Source organism: Malaclemys terrapin, chromosome 10, assembly GCF_027887155.1.
Source record: "Malaclemys terrapin pileata isolate rMalTer1 chromosome 10, rMalTer1.hap1, whole genome shotgun sequence".
In the NCBI taxonomy this organism is placed as follows: Eukaryota; Metazoa; Chordata; order Testudines; family Emydidae; genus Malaclemys; species Malaclemys terrapin.
Window position 1 is genome coordinate 56,073,795 of NC_071514.1, and position 12,890 is coordinate 56,086,684.

The following is a 12,890-nucleotide window of genomic DNA, read 5'->3' on the forward strand; positions in this document are numbered from 1 at the left end:
TTTGATTCAGTCTCATCCCAGTCAGTGAACATGAACAAGTATAGAGCCCAGAAAGTGAGTGGCCCTTTGGGCTTTGAAGTTAAACCAGGTGGAGGTTTGTAGCAATATGGCGTTCAGCTGTTGAAGTAAATCAGAAATATTATGGAGACCAAGTTGCTATCTTGGTCTCTCCAGTAGGATATCCCAGGGATTATCTTCTTTGAGGCTTGATAGGAGTCTTTGCCATGGCTATAAGAACTGTGCTACTCTTCCTTGGCTGGCAAGAGGCCTAATGACAACTTATTTGCAAAGTATCCTATCAGCAGCATTTTGGGCAGCAGCTCTCCCAGCAAGCACCCCAAACATACAATTTTATGCACTGCTCTATGTAACATAGTTGGCAGTTCCACAGGTTGCCCCTACCTCACTTGGTTACACTTTGCATGCCTGGAAGCCTGGATGAATGAGGCCTTTAGCATCATATAAACTGCAGCCTGTCAAAGCCTGACCAGTTAATGGTTCTGGCTGGGATTCCAAAGATGCTTAAAGGAGTTAGAAGTTCAATTCCCGTTGAATCTCAGTGCGAGTTGGGCACCCATCTCCCTTGGACTCCTTTTGAAAATTCCAGTCTGTGTGTCTTTCTGCTCTGTCATGGCATAGCTAACCCCTTAATGCAGAGCAAAGGGCTGCATTTGGTGCACTAGCATGTGCTGGTGACAACAGCTACCACAGCAGGGGGAGACAGAACCCTGAACAGGGAGTCTTTGCAGATAAGTAGAGCAGGAAGGTTGATTCAGTGTTTAGGGGCCAGGCTTCAATTCCTTGCTCTGCCACAGACTCCCTGGGTGACTTTGGTTAAATCACTTAATCTCTATTGACCTAAAGTTCCCCATCTGCTGAAAGGGGGTAGTAGCACTTTTCTACCTCACAGGGTTGTTGTGAGGCTAAATATATTAAAGACAGATGATTAGATACTACTGTAATTGGGGCCAGAGAAGCATTTTAGATAGGAATGATAGTTAACAATTTTCTGTGATAATTGCTTTTGACCTTAAGCTTCTGGAAGAAATTCAGGCCCCTTTGAAAGAAGCTGCAGAATCTGCATTTGGTGTGAATCCTGTAAAACATACTCTAAGTTTTATTTGAAAACATTTTTCCTGGCCTGGATTTTGAATACCAAACTCTCACCCACTGCTTTTTTTTCTACCTTCCTTCTGGTTTATTTATTTGTGACTCACTGTGGGGTCTGCCCAGTAATACAGTGACATCTAGTGGCTGAGAACAGTGATTGAGAGAATTTTGAATCTAGGACCAAAACTCATGGTAAGGACAGAAAATACATAGTGGTGCCCACACAATTTTCCCAATGTGCTAGCATCTGCCATCCATTGAGATAGACGTGTACTGGGGCAGGGACTATCTGGGGAAGTAGGCCACTCCCTCCCAGCCCTCATCCATGCTGTAGTGGAAACTTCTCCCACACTATCTCATGTTGACATGGAGCATTGCTCAATGGAATCTTGTCTTTAATTATTTTACCTAGCTTATTTCTGATTTGAAGGCGTTACTAGAGACTATCCCAGTTAAAGCTGGAATGAAGTTGTTTGATGGTTTCCTCACCAAGTGCTGTTTGCTTTATATCTTTAGAATCTGATTTTGTGGCATTGTATTGGCATAACTACAATTACAGTTTTTTACAACATTATATGCTTTGTATCTGTTTGATTAGTCTGAGGTATGCAAAACAATTAAATAGTTATAAATCTTGATAGTAGCCAATTTATTGTCTTAATTGTGTATGAATTTCTGGCAGTTTCCCTCCTGGGAAGCAGCATGGTGCAGTATATGGGGCACATGGAGTTGCGAACCAGATTCTATTTCTGGTTCTGCCAGTGACTCACTTGGGCAAGTCACTCAGGCAAGTCAGAAACATCCACTGATTTTTGGATGTCCAATTGGAAACATCTTGGTTTTCAGCAGTGCCAAACCTCTGAGTTGACTTTAATTGGCGTTTAATTGGTGCTGTAACTGAGGGGGATGCAATTGTTTCAAAGTATTTTCCTACAAGGCGCTCCCCACTAGATGGCACTGGAGTATTTCAAGTCAGGTCTGACATATCCCTAGTGCTTCATTCTGTGTCATGAGACGTATACAAATCTGAACCTTTGTCACCGCTCAAAATGCATTGAATGCTCCTATCTTTTAAATTGCAGTATAAATGGGGTGGGCTGGCATGATTATAGAAAGTTATACCACTAGTTCCCATGATTTCCTAATGGCTGTAGAAGAGAACCTCAGAAAGCAGGGCTTTTTAATGATTAGTTTAAAAGATTTTAATGCATTTGGGATCCTCAGACATTTTCCACACAACTCTGCCTACAACGTGAACAAAAAGCAATGGCTTGAAGGCCAAAATACCTCAGCTATAGCTCACAGACTGATTGCCATAGTTTAAACTGCAGCTGCAGAGAGCGTTTGCTAGATTTACACCAGTCCACCACTTAGAGGTTTTGAAGAAGAAAATATTTGCTGTTTATTTAGTGGGGCTCTACTGTTTCCACCTCTCTCCAGATAGGTTTTTCGTACAACAAGAGCAACCACACACTTTCAGCCTGACTGATTTTCTTTTAGGGGAAGGGTGACAACCAAAGCAAGAATTAACAAAAATAGGGAAAATCTTCATGAGGGTGGTGTCTCTCTGTTAACATTTTGTTTCAACTTTGTCTCGCAAAATGTCGGATGTCCCCATAAGACAGGCAGGCTTTGTAGAAATTTCAAGGTGGAATACAGAGCAAAAGTGATCGCCATTATTTAGATACATACACCACAAATGGGTTTTGAAACAGTGGGCTTGTCTAAATGGCTAGTTTAGTGTGTGGCAGGTTGGAGTGTTTCAAAGCAGATTAAATCAGCACACTCTAGGGAACTTTTAGTGCACAGTAACAAAGTCCACATGACCAGTTAGTGCGTGACTTGCTAGTATGTTGTAGATTTACAGCCCACCTTGCAACACACTGACTAGTCATCTAGACAAGCTTATACCCAAGAGACTACTTATACACAAACTGGTCTCCATGGCTCAGTAGAAGAGGCTACTACAAGGTCAATAGAATTATGACATCACCACATGAATAAGGCCGATGTACTAATACAGTAACAGCCATACTGCATTGCAATGCTTGGTACAAAAGCCATAAATAACGGATAACAAGTAGTGTACATGCAAAGAGGGGTACGTCTTATTCAAGGCTCCAAATGGCTACTGCTTTGTATTTCAAAGAGAAGACTACCAACACAAGCCTATAATCCCCTTCCTAGGGTACATTTTGAATAGCATCTAATAAACATGTCTATAGGACACTCTACTTATAGATGAAGTGCTGTAAAAAGGTGAGTAGATATAATTATCTGTATCTTGCATATGGAGAAACAGAGATGCAGAAGTTAAGCCCAAAGTTTTCATAAGTATCTATCAATTTTGGATGCCCAGTTTGGGACATCTCAGACCTGATTTTCCACAAGTGTTGAGTGCCTGTGTTGAATTTAATTGGAACTGTGGTGCTCATCATCTCTGAAAATCATGTTCAAGGCGTCACGGTAGGCAACCAAAATTAGTGGACACTTACCGTATATAAACTATTACTCACTCTTTTTAATGTAGATAATTGAATAAATCGAATTTTGGATTCAGATGTTCTTACTTAGCCTTGGTTGACCTAATTATGTCAGTGTACACACTACAGCCTTTCTCCCACTGATGTCCCCCTGCTACACCAACATCTTAATTACACCTCCACAAGAGTTGTAGGCTTATGTCGGTGTTAGGGTGACAGTGTCCTTGTAAACATTGCAGGTTACTTATATCTGCTGTTCGCTTTCGTTTTTGTCAATTTCACAGCTTATGTCGACTGTGAAGACCCTTCGTGGATCCCACCCCTAATAATTTGTTCTGTGCAGTCCATTTTTATTTTCATGTTTCCTTTGAGCATTGTAAATAGTGTGAGTGAATGTTATATCCAGAATACCTTTTGACTGTGCTGTATTTTAAGAGTTCATTCTTGATGGCATGTTACCAAATGTATGTCAATTATGGGTGAATCTGCTGGGTCTTCCTTAGCCAGGATAAACAAGTGTGTTTTAAATTTCATCCTTTAAGTCCAAGAAAAACCAGTTTGTTTGCAGTACTGTGGTGTAACTTTGGATGCCCTTTAAAGGCTTCTTGCTGCTGACTGGATGTGGGATTGAGGAATGTGTGAGAGTGGCTTCCAACTCTCAGTAGCTTCCATATCAAATTTGCTCAATTTACAAGTAATGGATTTTCTAACAATCAGGACTTCAAGTTCAGCCTGGGATCTGAGAGTAAAGCTGTGGTGTTTCTGCAGCTCAAATCATTACCAGTAATAATGATTCTGGGGTGAGATCTTAGCTAACGAGTTTGATAGTGCACAACACAGAACAGAATCCTGTTCTGCTCCACTATTGCTGTGTTATGGGGTGGCACTCTAGCTAAACCTGCGACATAGCTTCAGTTTAAAGCTGACATTTCAGACTTATGCAAACACTACATACAGTCAGCTAAATTTGAAAATTGTTATGCAAATTCATGGCTTGGGATGGTATATTTCGTAATTTAGGCTATTGTTACACAGCAATGTAAGCCTAGGGTTAGTGGGACTTGAGTTAGCTGACCTGTGTCAGGGAACCCTGGGCTTAAGTGTCTACATTGCATTTTAACCCTAGGTTAAGAATTTTCTGACCCATGCTCAAACCTTGGGTTCTGGTGTCCACACTGCAGTGCACAGACCCGCATCAAAGTAAAGGTATCCTGAAGTGTCTAGCGCGCCCCCCCCCCCACCTCCTCCCTATGTCGACGCTCTAGCCTTAGGAACATGGTGCACTGTGGGGAAACTCTTCTGCCCACTCCGTTTCCTAACGGTGGTGGTGCTATTGATGGGATTCATGTGCCCATAAGGTGCATGTAAGCACATACACCTCATAATTAGCTCCTTTAGTGGCCGTCTCAGTAGAATGACTGCAATTTGAGAAGGCTTTATACCAGGGATCGGCAACCTTTGGCACATGGACCTCCAGGGAAAGCCCCTGGTGGGCCGGGCCAGTTTGTTTACCTGCTGCGTCCGCAGGTTCGGCCGATCACAGCTCCCACTGGCCACGGTTCGCTGCTCCAGGCCAATGGGGACTGTGGGAAGCCGCGGCCAGCACATCCCTCAGGCCGCGCTGCTTCCTGCAGCCCCCATTGGCCTGAAGTGGCGAACTGCGGCCAGTGGCAGCTGCGATTGTCCGAACCTGCGGAAGTGGCAGGTAAACAAACTGGCCCAGGGGCTTTCCCTGATGGGCTGCGTGCCAAAGGTTGCTGATCCCTGCTTTATACTGAACTATCATCTAATCTGAGAATTGGGCTCGCCAGCTCTAGGTTGAGTCACGTTGGTAGGAAAATGCCCATGTGCACCTGTTCAGACAATAATTAGGAAATTTATTTAAATGAAACTTTGCGATGCTTAATTTTTAAAATGGGATTTTCAATGAAGGTGTTCTTTTGTTTTGTTTTATTTTATTTTTGTCTGTTTTGAAGTTTGACATAAAATGAAGGCATCAGAGGAAAAACACACACACCCTCCCAGCCTGGCTACTGCCAAGCAGTGAAGTGCACCCTGGGCTTTGGGTGCAGTGTTTTTTTTTTTTTTTTTTTGTAATGCTTTTTGCACAGAGATAAGGGGAAATTCTGGGGCCGTTTCTATGTTAAACTTTTATCACTGGACTTGCTTCTGCTGAGAACTAGTGTCTGGCACAAAGAAAAAGCACAGCTCCAAAAACTACTAACAAAATTATTGGACTTTGGTTTCTGGCTCTGAGAATTGAGAATTAACGTTCTTGTGTTCCTGTTCGTACACTTATCACTGCAAATCTCTCTGGTACACAACACTTTGATTTTAAATTTGTAAACTTTTGAAATTTTTGGCCAATTTTTTTTTTTTTAAGTGTAATCTTTGGTGTAAAATTTAAAAGCATGGATGCTCAGCCCTAGGCTAGTGGGAGCTGTAAGTTCCCTGTACGGCTGAAGGTCAGACCACTTAGGGCTCTGAATGTAGTTAGGTAGCTAATTTTAGGCACCCACTTTTGATTGATAGTTGCTCCTGGCAATAGACTTCCCCTTCTGCTCTGCACTAGCACCCTCAGCAGAGCAGCCTGCAAACCACCAGTTCCCACTTGTCAAAAACCTGGCAACTATCCGGCAGTCAGGAGATTAGTGTGACCCCGCTTTCACCCTGGTTGGGTAAATTTAAGTTCTTTTTCTAATTTGGTTCTTTTCCACTCTGAAATGTTTTAGAGCAAATGATCAATTCCCAAAGGGGAGCCCTCGTTTGGCAGAGATGGTGCTCCATAGATGCCATTTCCTTTTGGGTTATCTGGAAGTGAGACTTTGGCAAAGACTTTACAACTTTATTCTTAGTGTTTTGTGGTTTTGAAAATCCAGGGGAAGAAGGACACTGCCTGCCCTTATCTGAGCCTCTTGAGGTTGATTAACTGCCTCTTTCTTGGCATGTGCAGTGCTTAGCTTGGTCAGTTTTAATAACTTTGTTGGTGAGTGTGCTTTGAACACAGCTTGTCAGAGAAATAATTTACACAATATTTTCAAAAAGGTTCTATATTTAATGTATTTAAACAAAAAAATAAAACTTAAATGCAATCCAGAGAGAACTGAGGTTTTTTGGGTGACCGCTATGGTTCTGAATCCAGATAGTTCTGCAGCTAGAGACAGTGTTTTAGGGCTACATGTCCTGAATTGATTTTCAGGTTCTGTTTTAGGAACTGTTTAATGTAAATGATGTCAACTGCTATGGATGGGACATCAGCTTTTTTTTATGGTCTCAACTAGCACACTCGTGTCACGATAAATGGCTTTTTGAGCAGACATGCTTTCTAATATAGAGGGTGGGGTGTCTTACCCACGTATGCTTGTACTTGGGTGGTGGAGGAGGTAGTGAATGCCATAAAGATAAGGAGTAAATATGTCACCGTCTAAAAACAAGAACAAAGATCTGTTTGAGTGAAGTTGGCTGCCCCAAACTCCCTGCTTTCTGTGTGTCCTGCTTTCCGGGGTATTAAATAAAAGATACTTAAAGCTGCTTTCCAGCCAAACTGTGAGATCAAACTTCATTATCATTCCTGAAGTGCATATTCTCTCCACTTCAATCCTGTTCTCTTGGGTAAGCTTAAAAGTTTAGTTTTAGATGCTGTGGTTTCCTAGAATGAAGGAACTATTTAATAACAACTTTCATGATTTCCTGTGACAAGGAGGAGCAAGTCAATGGGAAACAAACCACCTAGGTGGAATCTATGGAATCCGTGTTGTGGTGCCATGTTGCTCTGTAATGCCTTATGCATAGTTAGGGAACTTCCCTCCCTCTGTATCGTGCAGTAAAATTATGATGGAAACATTGGGCCCAATTCATCATTGCCCTGTGTGCCATCCAGTCCCACCATACCTCCCCCAGGAACACCCCCCACAGGGTCTCTGCATCACTTTTACAGGAGATCCTCCTCCCTCCCTGGGGCATTGGTGTGGGGTGAGGGCCAGCTGGAGGAGGGAGGGAGTGTGGTTGGGGCATTCTTATGATTCTGTGACCATGCAATAGCCTATAAGAGACCAATTTAAAGCAGGCCTTATGGCAGGGTGGGCCAACTTTTTGGCCCAAGGGCCACATCTGGGTATGTAAATTGTATGGGGGGCCATGAATGCTCACAAAACTGGGGGTGGGATGCAGGAGGGGGTCTGGGCTCCAGCTGGGGGTGCAGGCTCTGGGGTGGGGTCAGAAATGAGGAGTTCAGGGTGCAGGAAGCGGCTCCGGGCTGGGGCAGGGAGGTGGGGTGTGTGTGTGGGCTCTGGCTGGGGGTGCGGGCACTGGGTTGACGATGAGGGGTTGGGGGTGCAGGAGGGTGCTCCGGGCTGGGACCGAGGGGTTCGGCGGGCAGGAGGGGGAATCAGGGCTGGGGCAGGGGGTTGGGGCCTGGGAGAGGGGCAGGGGTGCAGGGTCCAGGCAGTGCTTACCTCAAGCAGCTCCCAAAAGCAGCAGCAGCATGTCCCACCTCTGTCTCCTATGTGGAGATGCGGCCAAACGGCTCTGCACGCTGCCCTTTCTGCAGGCACCACCCCTGCAGCTCCCATTGGCCATGGTTCCTGGCCAATGGGAGCTGCGGCAGCGGTGCTTGGGGTGGGGGCAGCGTGCAGAGCCCCCTGGCTGCTCCTATGTGTAGGAACCAGAGGGGGGACATGCTGCTGCTTTCGGGAGCCCTGCGGAGCGGGGCAAGCCCCCAACCCCGCTCCCCATCTGGAGCACCGGAGCGGGACAAGCCCCTGATCTTGCTCCCTGGCGGGAGCTCGAGAGCCATATTAAAACATCTGGAGGGCCAGATGCAGCCCCCAGGCTGTAGTTTGCCCACCCCTGCCTTATGGACTAGAGCAGAGGTGGGCAGCTGGGGAGCAGGGTCTGGGGCTTGCCCCGCTTCAGCGCTCCAGCCGGGGGCACCAGGTCGGGGGCCGCACCACACGGCTTGGACCCGCTCCAGCCAGGGGTGCCATAGCTTGGCCTCGCTCCAGGGCACAGGCTCTGGGGCCGCACCACACAACTCCTGGAAGCAGCTGCATGGCCTCGCTCTGGCACTCTAGCAGGGTTGGGGGCTGCTCCACACGTAGGAGCCGGAGAAGGGACATGCCACTGCTTCCAGGAGCCGTTTGAGGTAAGCATCACTCGGAGCCTGCACCCCTGAGCCTCTACCTACGCCCCAATTCTCTACCCCAGCATTCATGGCCCGCCATACAATTTCTATTCCCTGATGTGGCCCTCAGGCCAAAAAGTTTGCCCGCCCCTGTACTAGAGTCAAATTGGTCCCTGGCAGTTGCTGAAAGGAGGGAGGTGCAGTCTCTTCTCTTGTTCTGGCATCAGCACAGGTGAATCTGGCCCATTGCTTTTACTCGAGAGAGGCAGCAAATGCTGTATTTATTTATTTTTTATTATTATTTTTTTTAAGTCTTTGTACTACAGGGGTGGTGCGATTGCACATCAACAACTGGCTTGAAGTGAGTTTCTGTCTACCTCATAAAATCCATTATGTTGCAACAAACTTTATACCTCCTGAAGCGATTGAAAGAAGCCTGAAAGCTATTAGGTAAATATACCCTGTTCTTCAGTGCCCAAATGTTCTTGTGCCTCTCTAACACTAACATTTAACTTCTCTCCCTTTGTTCCGATTGACCCAAACGTTTTACAGCCTTACTGAAAAATGTTACAGAAAATAATGAAGATTGACTTTTTTCGTTGTGCTCCCAATTCCTGGAAATGGACTGTGTGTCTTTGTGATGTGAAAATTAGAGCCCATTTTGGTTTTCTAAATGGTGATAATGAGCTGAAACCAAGCTCTGCGCCCCAGCCTGTTCTCTTGTGCCTAGACTTTTTTTCCTCAGGTATTTGTGGCACTGTTGTTGACTGAACACACTCAGTGGCAATGCTGAGGTTTTAAAGTAAGGCAGCAGCCAGCGTCTGCATTATTTACAATTGGAAGATCTTGTCTTAGAGGTTATTGCAAGATATTCCCCATTCAAAGTGCCATCCTTAAAAGCAAACACTTCATTTTAACCATATTCATATTGAAGTGATTTCTTATCCATATCACAGTTCCATGAAGTATCTAAATTCGGAAGGATTGGTATTTCCTGTAGATTTTGGGGGGGGAGGCGGTCCCATTTTTGTTTCCCGCTGTTCTATGGAGGTTTAGCTGCAAAAGTCACCTGCTGCGTTACTTTCATTTTTAGTGCCCAGTTCTGATCAGCAGTATACAGTGAGGTGTTTGCATTTCATCCCTGCTCCCTTGGGACCACAATCTGTCCACCTGTCTGGCTAGCTTTTAGGCTTTCCAAATGGTGATAGAGGTTTAAGACTCTTTGACAGGAGGCAGCTTGTCTTGCATAAACAAGAATGAACTAACTGTGAACATAGTCCTTAGCTATAGCTATCACAGTATCAGATGGTCTATTTTGCCAGTAGCTTGACAACATGCTCCAGCTCTGTGCCATAGTGAGGGGTAGCTGATCCTTCAGGAAAGAAGCAATTACAGATGACAGTGTTCTTTCTACAGGCCTTACCATGCCTTATTACTACTGAATGATGAGAAGTCGTTGCTTAATGAGCTCCCATTGGACTGTTCCCCAGCCCTGGTGAGAGTGATTAAAACTACCTCTGCTGTGAAGAATCTGCAGCAGCTGGCTCAGGATGCTGACCTGGCATTACTACAGGTACAAGGAGCTGACAGTTTTTTAATTGAAGCTGTTTCAATTCACTAGGCATTTTCCTTCTTAGTGTCTGTGGTGTTTCTCTAGTATCCTTTACATGTGCATAGAATGCTCGTCTTAGCGCTAGGGAGAGGGTTGGAGAAAGGCATCAGCCCCTCCTGGTGGAGGGAGAAGTTGGTCAGCCCTCATGCTGTACCCGATTCAGAATGAACTTTAACTTGGCCTCTAGTAATTAAATCCCCTACATTTTCTTACATTGATCTTTACTTTGTAAGTATACATTTTAAATGTTGGTGCAACCTAACCTTGCCCAGTCACAGAATATCTGTTACTGTTGCACCTGGGTCTGCTAATTCACAGTGCTGGATTTGGGTTTCCTCCTTCCTGAGAGAGCAGAAATGCTACTTGCTGCTTCAACATTGTGTAGCTATTCAACCATCTTATACATGTTTAATAATAATAATAATAATAATGTGCTAACTCCCAAACACCACAATCGGATTGGGCTCAATTGTACAAGGTGCTGTACAAACGCACAATAAATCAGTCCTTGCCCCCAAAGATCTGACTGTCTAAAAGTAAAATGGTAAGATGGAACAAATAAGTGGGCTGGGGGTGAGGGGCAGGGAGCAGGGGAGACAGTATAACAGGGTCAGTTCAGCAACACTCAATTCCGTTTAGTGTCTGGACCATGGTTTGGTGGTGACCTGGGTTTCCACCCTGTGGGAAATGTCAGCTTATTCTTAAATTGTGCTGCTGGGAGGAGAGAATGTCTTAGCCCTGAAACAGGGGCTGCAACAGTACAAAAATGACAGAGTTTATAAGATAGAAACTAAAAAATGTCTACCTGTCTGAGAGGCTGAATTTCTAATGTGTGTCATGTTTTCCTGCTTATCCAACCTTCAGGGAATCTGGCTTCACAAGAATTGCCAGGCTCAATCAGACCTGTGGTGGATATAGTCCAGTATCCTGTCGCTGACAGCAGCCAGACCAGATAGAATCATAGAAATGTCCAACTGGAAAGGACCTCAAGCCCCACCCTCCTGCTGAGGCAGAATATGTAGACCATCCCTGTCTAACCTGCTCCCCTTATTGTGACAGGTTGGACCACAGAAACCCCCCTGGGAACTGCCAACTGATGTGCCAAGACTACTTCTGCCCCTGCTTTCCCTGCCAGATCGGGACCCCAGCACCCTATCTTACTGAGACAGACACGCCAGTCTGCTCCAACACAGATCCAGAATCTGAACCACGTGTCCCAAAGCTGCAGACTTAACTGAAAGCAACTTACAGAAGTGTTCCTGTCTTTAACACTCAGATGTCCAAATCCCAATTGGGTCTAAATAAATCTAAACAACTCATAAATTGTTCGCCCTCTATAACACTGATAGAGAGAGAGATGCACAGCTGTTTGTCGTCCCTCCCCCCGCCCCCCCGGTAGTAATACATACTCTGGGTTAATTAACAAGTAAAAAGTGATTTTATTAAATACAGAAAGTAGGATTTAAGTGGTTCCAAGTAGTAGCAGACAGAACAAAGTGAATTACCAAGCAAAATAAAATAAAACACGCAAGTCTGAGTGTAGTACAATAATAAAACTGAATACAGATAAAATCTCACCCTCAGAGATGTTTCAATACGTTTTTTTCACATACTGGATGTCTTCCTATTCTGGGCACAATCCTTTCCCCTGGTACAGCCCTTATTCCAGCTCAGGTGGTAGCTAGGGGATTTCTCATGATGGCTCCTCCTCTCTTTGTTCTGTTCCACCCACTTAATATATCTTTTGCGTAAGGCAGGAATCCTTTGTCCCTCTCTGGGTTCCCACCCCCTTCTTCTCAATGGAAAAGCACAAGGTTAAAGATGGATTCCAGTTCAGATGACTTGATCACATGTCACTGTAAGACTTCATTACCCACTTGCCAGCACACACACTTATCCAGGAAGACTTACAAGTAAAACAGAGCCATCTACAGTCAATTGTCCTGGTTGATGGGAGCCATCAAGATTCCAAACCACAATTAATGGCCTGCACTTTGCATAATTACAATAGGCTCTCAGAGTTCTATTTCATACTTCTAGTTTCAGATACAAGAGTGATACATTTATACAAATAGGATGACCACACTCAGTAGATTATAAGCTTTGTAATGATACCTTACAAGAGATCTTTTGCATAAAGCATATTTCAGTTACATTATATTCAAATTCATTAGCATATTTTCATAAAATCATATAGAATGCAACGTCACACTTATATTACCCAAAGTCCATTTTCTAGACCTCAAGAGCCAGGAGCCCCTGGTCCCCAGTCCCCCTATTGAGCTCACTAGCTTGTTAACTTGATAGCTTTGTCTTCCGTACATGTAAATGTACTTTCATTGTTCTTTGCCAGTTATCAAGCTAGTCAGGCAGGTAAATACACATTCCTTTGCCTAGGGCAGGCTGGCTTTATGCATTGCCTCCCAAATACGTTTTAGGAACACATTTCCAGCACACGCATACGACTCTTTGTACATAATATGTATGTACATCACAAAGTGATTTTTGGGACCAGCATGTCACCAATTTACATATGATACATGACACCTTTTAGATACATATT

General features: G+C 44.5%; 1 protein-coding gene across 6 annotated transcripts in view; it reads left to right on the top strand.

The window, feature by feature from the left end:
* NPRL3 (NPR3 like, GATOR1 complex subunit) overlaps window positions 1-12,890 on the top strand; it is a 121,247-nt gene that overhangs the window by 35,644 nt on the left and 72,713 nt on the right. For all 6 annotated transcript variants that reach the window (XM_054042203.1, XM_054042202.1, XM_054042204.1 and 3 more), the window contains 2 exons: window positions 9,028-9,165; window positions 10,132-10,288. In XM_054042203.1, coding sequence (XP_053898178.1) covers window positions 9,028-9,165; window positions 10,132-10,288 — 295 coding nt within the window. The remainder of the gene's footprint in view (window positions 1-9,027; window positions 9,166-10,131; window positions 10,289-12,890) is intronic.